At 53.1% G+C, this 9,884-nt stretch overlaps 1 protein-coding gene across 1 annotated transcript in view; it reads left to right on the forward strand.

The window, feature by feature from the left end:
* Window positions 1-8,727, forward strand: part of LOC116067850 (voltage-dependent P/Q-type calcium channel subunit alpha-1A) — a 97,874-nt gene extending 89,147 nt beyond the window's left edge. The window contains exons 35-41 of the mRNA XM_031336867.1: window positions 2,334-2,443; window positions 2,539-2,677; window positions 2,778-2,891; window positions 4,867-4,902; window positions 5,797-5,983; window positions 7,630-7,883; window positions 8,257-8,727. Of these exons, the coding sequence (XP_031192727.1) occupies window positions 2,334-2,443; window positions 2,539-2,677; window positions 2,778-2,891; window positions 4,867-4,902; window positions 5,797-5,983; window positions 7,630-7,883; window positions 8,257-8,727 (1,311 nt within the window). The remainder of the gene's footprint in view (window positions 1-2,333; window positions 2,444-2,538; window positions 2,678-2,777; window positions 2,892-4,866; window positions 4,903-5,796; window positions 5,984-7,629; window positions 7,884-8,256) is intronic.
* The last annotated feature ends 1,157 nt before the right edge of the window (window positions 8,728-9,884 follow it).

Raw genomic sequence — 9,884 nt, forward strand, 5'->3', positions numbered from 1 at the left:
GGAGGAGGAGGAGGGAGGGAGAGAGAAATGGAGAAAAAGAAGAAGGAGGAGGGGAAGGAGGAGGATGAAGAAGAGGAAGAGGAAGAAAGGAGGAGGAGAGGACTGAAGAGCTAGCTCAGCAATTAAGAGCACCAGATAGATGCTCTTAATGTTCACCAGATAGATGGTCCATGTTCAGTTCCCAGCACCCACCTACAACCATCTGTGACCCCAGTTCCTGGGGTCTTCAGGCATCAGGCACACACACACATACACCTGGTGTATATACATATATGCAGGCAAAAGACTCATACACATAGTGAAACAAACAAACAAACAAACAAAAAAGTAGGGATCAAGCATGGTGGCAATTGCCTTTAATCCCAACACTATGTAGGGAAGCCAGAGGCAAACAGATCTCTTGTGAGTTCAAACTCAACCAAATAGAAAGAAATGGAGGAGTTGATATCCAGGGGAAAACAATTATTGTGTGACAAAACTTATCCTGGAAAGACATGATACTCATCCCTGATAGGTTTTCCAACTCAGACCAAAGTACAGATACCACCATGAGTTTTATTAGGATTGCTTAAGAAGCATATATGACTCCGAGACTAGTGCATCACCAAAACCCACCCCGGCATGGGCAAGAGCTCACAAAAGCTGGGAACCCAGAGCCTCCTGCACAGCCTGTAAGCAGCTCAGCAGGCTGGAGAGGGTCCGTCCTGAACGACTCAGTTGGTATAAACTGAGGCAGTTCTGCCAGACTCTGTTTTTTCTAGCAGCTGTTCTTAACACAAGGTCTCTGAAGCCGGGCGGTGGTGGTGCATGCCTTTAATCCCAGCATTTGGGAGGCAGAGACAGGAGAATTTCTGAATTCGAGCCTAGCCTGGTCTACAGAGTGAGTTCCAGTACAGCCAGGGCTGCACAGAGAAACCCTGTCTCGAAAAACCAAAAAAAAAAAAAAAAAAAAAAAAATACAAGGTCTCTGGAGTAGCTTGACCCCTCTGAGCATGACTCTCAGCAGTCTTTACTGCTTACTCAGGCAAGGAGGTGCTAGGTGAATCTGCTTAGTTTCAGGGACTTCCTTCGGCTATTTAGAGTTGTTTGCCTTGTGCCTTAAAGAACTTCCATGCAGGAAGGATTATTTCAATCTGAGAAGAATCTGTTACACAATATCCTTCCAGGCAGAGAGAATAGCCTTACAAAGGCCCTGAGGCTGGACCTCGTGTGATGAGTTTAGGAAATACTGAAGAGATCAAGGTAACAGAACACAGCAAAGAGAAAAGTGGGAGGAGACAAGAGTAGGGAGGGTATGGGACTAAACCCTGGAGACTGCAATGGGGGACTCAGACTTTATTCCAAATGATCTGGGAGCAGAAGAAGGGTCTTATGTACAGGACGGACAGCCCACTGGACACCCTCTGGTGGCTCTGCACGGGAGAAAGGCACAGAAAAGTTTCTGCACTGGTTAGAGGTGTGGGATGTGGAAACTGAACATGGTAAAGGATATACATATATATATATACAGTCAAACAAATTTATTCAGAACTAAAGTGCTGATGTATATGTATATATATACATATATATGTATATCTATACACACACATATATATACATACACATATATATACATATACATATATATATGAGACTACATACACTATCTTGATTGCCTGGGTCTCCAGCATGAACTTTGTAGATGACAACATTATGTCACAATGTCAAAAACTGGACAGGGTCTCAAGAAATAGTTCAGTGGCTAAAGATTCTTGTATTTGAATGGAACATGAGTTCCATTCGCCATGGCATGTGTACACAAAACGTGTGGCACAGAAAATAAATAAATTTTAGTAAAAACTTAATTTTTTTTTTTTTTAGTTTGGGCATTCAGGAAACAGAGGCAGACAGATCTCTGTAAGTTCCAGGACAGCCTAGTCTACACAGGGAGTTCCAGGACAGCCTGTTCTACACAGGGAGTTCCAGAACAGCCTGTTATACACAGGGAGTTCCAGGATAGCCTGTTCTACACAGGGAGTTCCAGGATAGCCTGTTCTACACAGGGAGTTCCAGGATAGCCTGTTCTACTCAGGGAATTCCAGGATAGCCTAGTCTACACAGAGAGTTCCAGGACAGCCAGGACTACATAGAGAGTCCTCAAAAACAAAAACAAACCTGGGTAGATTAGCAGACAGATCAGACCTGCCTGTGTGTGAGTGGGGGTCAAGGACTTGTGGGGTTGGGGGAGTGGTAACGTCCTTTCCTAAGACAAGGCCCTGGACTCAGCTGTAGTTCCCAGTGGGTGCTCACTTTGTCCAGCCCTCCCTGCACACACTGCTATCTTGTCTTCCCAGAACCGGACACCACTCATGTTCCAGCGCATGGAGCCTCCATCGCCAACACAGGAAGGAGGACTCAGCCAGAACGCCCTTCCCTCCACTCAGCTGGACCCAGGAGGAGGCCTGTGAGTATCCAACGGGACAATGTGGATGGGTGTCAGGCCCCGGGTTCCAAAGCCCAGAGGATGTACACCCTCTCTGGCCTCCGGCCCCTGTACAGGATGGCTCAAGAAAGCGGCATGAAGGAGAGCCCATCCTGGGTGACCCAGCGGGCCCAAGAGATGTTCCAAAAGACTGGCACCTGGAGCCCAGAGCGAGGGCCACCCATCGACATGCCTAACAGCCAGCCCAACTCTCAGGTGCTGCTTTCCCCTACCCCAGGCTGGGTGGTTTAGGCAGAAAGGGTTCTCTCATACACATAGGCCCCAGACTCACCCTACTTTACCTTCTGCCTGACAGTCTGTGGAGATGCGAGAAATGGGTACTGACGGCTACTCAGACAGCGAACACTACCTCCCCATGGAAGGCCAGGCCAGGGCCGCCTCCATGCCCCGCCTCCCAGCGGAGAACCAGGTGAGAGCTTGCAGGATTCTGGGCCATCCCCACACAAGTTCCTGAGGATCTTGTCCCTCTTGGGGACCCCAGCCTTGGTGGAGCCATCTGCAGCTTCGTGGGTAGGGTAGGAGGGAGACTTTCCTGACTCCTTCAGAGCCTGGTCCTCCTGACCTCTCCCTGACAGAAGCCAGAGAGAAATGGAGTACCCTTGCCTAACATAGTAGTCAGTGCCAAGTGGCTTCTGTCTGCCCTGTTTGACAGCACAAAGGGGAGGGGTAGGTTTGTGAAGGGGTGGATCCAGCTCTAGGGAGAGATGCCTTTGGGAATGCCTGCTTCAGCAGCATGAGGCATCTCTCACACTCAGGAGGCTAAGGAAAGAGGAGTTCCAGGCCAGCTTAGCTATAGACCTGGACTATATCTCAAACAAACAACATGACTTACATCTATAATCCTGTCACTTGGAAAGTGGAAACAGGGAGATCGGGAGTTCACAGTCAGACACTGCTATATAGCTAGTTTGAGGCCAGCCTGAACTGTGTGAGAACCTGACTCAAAACAAAACTTAAAAGCCAGGCGGTGGTGGCGCATGCCTTTAATCCCAGCACTTGGGAGGCAGAGGCAGGCGGATTTCTGAGTTCAAGGCCAGCCTGGTCTACAGAGTGAGTTCCAGGACAGCCAGGGCTACACAGAGAAACCCTGTCTCAAAAAAACAAAAAAAAAAACAAAAAAAAAGAATCCTGACTACTAGCTACTAGCTGGAGAAGTGGCTCACTGGATACGAGCATACACTGCTCTTGGAGAAGACCTGACTGAGTTCCAGCACCTGCACTACATGACAGTTCAGAGCCTCCTAGAACTGGAACTCCAGGGACCCAGTGCCCTCCCCTTCTCAGGCACCCACACACAGCTGCACAAACTCACACACACACATACACAAATAATAAACTAATTTTAAAAAAGAAAACTAGAATCCTGACTCCAAAGCTGGAGGATGGAGCTCATGGTATCCCCATGCTTAGCATGGGCAGACCTGGGTCCCGCCACAGCAAAAAACATGTCCCTGCTGCCCATGCACTTCACACACATACCACTTACATGCAATGCGTACATGCACCTGTGTGCTATCAGTGTTTACTGGCATGTTCATGTGCATGCACATGGCCTGCTGCCTTCAGGAACAGGTCTGAAGAATCTGAAGGCAGAGTCTGGATGGGGCTGGGATGGGCCTGGGATGGCTGTCATATGTCTGGGAGGTTGGGGTGGTTGGGCGTGTACCTGGTATGTGTGTCTCAGTGTGGCTGCTTCTCTTAGCTACTCAGGCCCCTAATAGGGAAGGCAAGATCCCCATGGGGATAGAGAAACAAGCATGCCTGGCTACTGCGCTGTAGGGAATGGGGATAAAGCCCAGGCTGCTACTGAGGACAAGAAGAAAGGGCAGGAGGAGGGGGGCAGGAGGAGGGGGCAGGCATGTCTGGCTGGGGCAGCTTGCCCTGCATTATGTAGCATTTTCGCTGCGTCTGGCTGGGTCATCATGGCCCAAGGGCCTGGCCTCTGGCTGCTGTGACCTTGGGGTGCATGTAGCTGCCCCATGCCTTCTGTCAGGCCTGGCCTGCTGGTCCCAAAACAGAGATGAGCCAAGCTGGGCTGATGGCCACCTGGAAGCTTTGAGCTGAAGCTGGGGCGAGGCGGGGGAGGGGCGCCGGGTCGGGCCGCAGCGCATCGCATGAAATGGGCCAGGAGCCTGTGGCCTTGCAGTCCCATCTGTCAGTCTTGTGTCTCTGCCATCTGTCTGTCTCCCGTTTCTTCTGTGCCCGGTTGTGGGGGACAGCCAGCCGGGTCCTGGGGCACCCCCTCACTCGACACCACCGGTGTTTTAACCTCTCTACCCTCCACCTCCTCCCCGTACTGCCCACTCACCATCCTTTTTGCCTTTTATATTTATTTCCTTCTTTCTGTTTTTTTCTGTGTGCGCCATCCTGTGGGGCTGGGACAGAGGAGAAGGGGCCGGCCACGTGGAAATAACCTCAGTGTATGTACCGCGCCCGGCCAGCTCGGCTCCAGCCCCTCTCCCTCCCTGCCCTGTTTGTGACAGCTCCCACCATCTCCCCCTACTCTCCACCCTACCCCGGCCCTCCCCCATGGAGCCTCTTCCTCGTGTGTTGTGTCCTGTGTGTGCAAGGGGCCACACTGCACCCCACTTCGTCTTCAGAGCCTCCAAGAGGCCGACCTGCCCACCCTGCCCATTTCTTGGGGGTCTGTTCCTCCAGTTCAACCAGTGACCACTGGCCTACTGCCTCAGGTCCCTTAGCTCCTGCCTTGGGCTGGGTCCTGCACATCAGAGTTGGAGCGGGCCTGGTCCAGTTGGCCCTGTCTTCCTTCTTCTGCCTGCTACAGAGAGAACTGAAGACTGTCCATGGTAGAGCGACAGCAAGGATTCTGGGAAATGCAGATTCAGAATGACCTCCAGCACCTCCACTGCTAGGGCAGCCCAGGCTGGGCCTGGAAGATAGGGACCAGAGGTGGGGATGGGCGCAAGGGGCAAGAGAGTCGACAAGGAGAAGGAGGGCTCCCAAGTTTGCACTCTGCCAGCAGTGTGCGCTTCCTGTCCGTTAGCCAGCCTGAACACCAGGGGCTCCTGGAGAGCAGAGCAAGGAGTTAGCCAGGGCCTTCTGGTCAGAGTCCAGCAGATGCCCTAAGAAGCTGCAGCCGTCCTGTCACTGGACTTAAGTGTCCATAAGGGCTCCACCCCCGCAGCCAGCAAGCCAGACACTCAAACCCCCCACTGCACCCGTGGACATAATCCCTGGATGCTCACATACTCTGATCCTGTCACCAATCAGCCAGGTATAACTGCAGGGCTGGAAGGAGCAGGCCATGAAAATGCTGGCGAATAACTCTGCCCACACCTGTGCCCCTCCCCCAGACCATCTCTGATACCAGCCCCATGAAGCGCTCAGCCTCCGTGCTGGGACCCAAAGCCCGACGACTGGATGACTACTCACTAGAGCGGGTACCGCCTGAGGAGAACCAACGGTACCACCAACGCCGCAGGGACCGTGGCCACCGCACCTCTGAGCGCTCTCTGGGCCGATACACTGATGTGGACACAGGTAGGCTACCACAGGACCCAGAACAGAGGATGGATTCATAAAGAAACAGAAGGCCAGGGAGGGGGAAGCTGATGCCAACAAGGGAGAAGCTGGGAGAAAGAGGGGTAGGATCTCAAGTCAGAGGCCAGCCAGGATACATAGTAAGACCCATACTCAAAAAGAAAGGAGCCCGGGCATGGTGGTGCACTCAAGAGACAGAGATAGGGGGATCTCTGAGTTCAAGGCCAGCCCAGTCTATAGAGTATGTTCTAGAAAAAAGCTGGAGCTACACAGAGAAAGTCTGTCTTTTAAAAAAGAAGAAGAAGAAGAAGGGGCTGGAGAAATGGCTCATCAAGTTAAGAGCACTGGATGCTCTCCTAGAGGTCCTGAGTTCAATTCCCAGCAACCACATGGTAGCTCACAACCATCTGTAGTGGGATCTGATGTTCTCTCTGACATGCACTATATATACACACAGACCACTCATAAATAAGTAAAATTTAAAAGGAACACCAGGAAGAGAGGAAGGGAAGGAGGGAAGCAAGCAAACAGGCTGGGTGCAGGTGGGTGATGTCTCTGGGACCTGACTTAGGATCACCAGCACCGTGTACAAAGCCCGCTATGGTAGTACATATGTGAAGCCCTGGTACTGAGAAGGCAGAAACAGGTAGATCCCTGACGCTCACAGGCTAACTCAGTGACTTCCAGGCTAGTGTGAGAAGCTGTCTTTGAACAAAATAAGGTGGAGCTGGGAGAGGCTCAAAAGCTAAGGCAAGTACCATGCAAGCAGAGGACCTGAGTTTGTAAAGAGCCACTTAAAGACAGATGAGGTGATGCACAAGTGAGATGGGAGATGAAGACAGGAGAGTCCCCAGACCAGCTAGTCCTCTTGGACCAGCTAGCGTGGTATATACAGCAGGTAACAAGAGACCCCATCTCAAACAAGATAAGGGCCAACACACAATATTGTCCCAAGCCCCATATGCACCTTGTGACATTTGCACCCACACTCATGTGCCCACATCATACACACCAAAATAAATAAACAAAAGGTTTATTTTAGCCTGGCGGTGGTAGCACTTGGGAGGCAGAGGCAGGAGGATTTCTGAGTTCGAGGCCAGCCTGGTCTACACAGTGAGCTCCAGGACAGCCAGGGCTATACAGAGATATACAGAGAAACCCTGTCTCAAAAAAACAAAAACAAAAACAAACAAACAAAAAAGATTTATTTTGAGACAAGATCTCACTATGTGGTCCTTGTCCTGGAACTCATAGAGGTTCTCCTACCTTTAGCTCTGGAATGTTAGAATTAAAGGCATGCCTTGGCTGTTGATTTGGTTAGAATTTTTGTTTTGTTTTGGTTTGGTTTGGTTTTTTGTTTGTTGGTTGGTTTTTCGAGACGAGGTTTCTCTGTGTAGCCCTGGCTGTCCTGGAACTCACTCTGTATGTAGACCAGGCTGGCCTCAAACTCGGAGGATTCGCCTGCCTCTGCAGGGGGACCCCCCCCCAGCTGAAAATAAATGTAAAAATAAAAAGTGGAGGTGTGACTAGGAAGGAAACCAGGGGCTGCTGCCTGGGGACACTCCAGGCCCTACCTCTCCAGATTTCTCCCTTCCCTCTGTGGCCCCTTCTTCCTCCCTCACCAACGTCTCCCAATCCCCACGCAGGCCTGGGAACAGATCTCAGCATGACCACCCAATCGGGTGACCTGCCCTCCAAAGATCGGGACCAGGACCGGGGCCGGCCCAAGGACCGGAAGCATCGGCAACATCACCACCACCACCATCACCACCATCATCCCCCGGCCCCCGACCGGGATCGCTACGCACAGGAGCGGCCGGACACCGGCAGGGCGCGAGCCCGGGAGCAGCGCTGGTCCCGCTCGCCTAGCGAGGGTCGGGAGCACACGACACACAGACAGGTGCGTGTGGCGGGCCCAGACGGACCAGAAGCGGGTGGGCAGGAGTGGGGCGGCGGTGGGTGGGCCGTGTGGGGGCGGGCCCGGGAGGCGCCCGGGGCGGGGCGGGGCGCGGGGAGCCCGCCACTCTTGCTTTTCCCCTTGGCCCGGCTTCCCTGCGACTCGTGTCCTGCGGACGCCCGTGAGTGACTTCGGAAACTTACGAAGCTCGTTTCTCGTTTCTCTCCTCACTGTTGTGTTGGTCTGCCCGCCCCCCTCCCCCGCCTCTCCGTCCCGCCGCCCGCCCGCCCGCCCTCCCGTCTGTGTGTCCCCGTGTGCTCCCGGTCGGTCCGTGGTATCTTTGCTTTTGATTTCCTTTGTTTCGATTTTCGTGTAGGGCAGTAGTTCCGTCAGTGGAAGCCCAGCCCCCTCTACGTCCGGCACCAGCACGCCGCGGCGCGGCCGCCGCCAGCTCCCCCAGACCCCCTGCACCCCGCGGCCGCTGGTGTCCTACTCGCCCGCTCCGCGCAGGCCTGCGGCGCGCAGGATGGCGGGCCCCGCCGCGCCCCCTGGCGGCTCGCCGCGGGGTTGCCGCCGTGCGCCGCGCTGGCCTGCGCATGCGCCCGAGGGCCCGCGGCCGCGCGGCGCCGACTACGCCGAGCCCGACAGCCCGCGCGAGCCTCCGGGGGGCGCGCACGACCCCGCGCCGCGGTCGCCCAGGACTCCGCGCGCCGCGGGCTGCGCGTCCCCGCGCCACGGCCGCAGGCTGCCTAATGGTTACTACGCGGGGCACGGCGCGCCGCGGCCGCGCACGGCCCGCAGGGGCGCGCACGATGCGTACAGCGAGAGCGAGGACGACTGGTGCTAAGCCGCCCCGCCCCCCGCAGCGCCCGTCGAGTGCGGGCGCGCCGCAAGCGATAAACAATAACGTTTTTAAAAAAGAAAACCGGGGAGAAAAAAAAACAAACAAAAAAAAAACACAAAAAAATAGCTTCTATTGATGAGTTTTATCATCTCGATTGAGTCTTTCGTTTTCCCGGTGAACGAAACCGAGGTGGCTGCGAGCCGGAGGGACGGCTGCAAGCCCCACACACTTCTCAGACCCACGGGAGTGCTTGCGGGCCACGCCAAACTTATTACTGCCTGCAGAGATCAACTACAAGAAAATAACACTAACAGTTTTTAAAAGGACAAAAAAAAAAAAAGATTGAGAAAACGGTTTTTTTTCTGGCATTTGGTCCTGCTTGAAATAACAAAAGAAAAAAGAAAAAATTACCACCACCACCGATTCCCTTGCTTCTATTTTTCCTTTATCTTTTTAAATTTTTTTTCCTTTTTTTCCTATCTTGTTTGAAAAACGTGGGCTTGGGACTGTGAAATATTGCATGACATTAAAAAGAACAAAAAAAAATAATAAAAACGAAAAAACTTGAATCCAAGGGCTTCTGAACTAGAGTGGTCTTTGTCCCTTGACCAAGATGCCTTCCTTGCAAGTTACTTTTGGGAAATAGATGAAAGAGGGAAGGCAGTTTGTTAGCTCCCAGGGGAACAGCGGGTCCTGGGGCATCGCTCTGAAGCAGAGCCCAAGACCCAGGGTTCACTCCCGGTGCAGGGCACCTGTGGCTCCTTGAATGGATTCTTCCACAGGACAGAGGTGCTCCTGGCTGTGCCCAGCCTCTGGCTCATTGAACCCATTTTGTGAGCAGTTCAACCCACCTCAGCCCTGGAGAAATTCGGAGGGTGGGGGTCAAAGATCTGAAAAGTCTGTAAAAGGATTGCGGAGTCTCGTCAAAGCAATGAGTGCCATCAGGATAATTTTTTACAGATTTATTGTTTATGTCTATGTGGCTTTGGGCATACGCGAAAGTGCCTTCTGAGACCAGAAAAGGGTGTTAAATGCCCGGAGTCTAAGCCCTCTAACCTGGCTGCTGGAAACTGAACTCAGGTCCTTCGAAAGAGCAGGATATATGCTCTTAACTTCTGAGCCACTTCTCCAGCCTCCACCCCTCCCTACTCCTTCCTACC

This window comes from Mastomys coucha, unplaced genomic scaffold (genome assembly GCF_008632895.1).
Source record: "Mastomys coucha isolate ucsf_1 unplaced genomic scaffold, UCSF_Mcou_1 pScaffold22, whole genome shotgun sequence".
Classification (NCBI taxonomy): domain Eukaryota; kingdom Metazoa; phylum Chordata; class Mammalia; order Rodentia; family Muridae; genus Mastomys; species Mastomys coucha.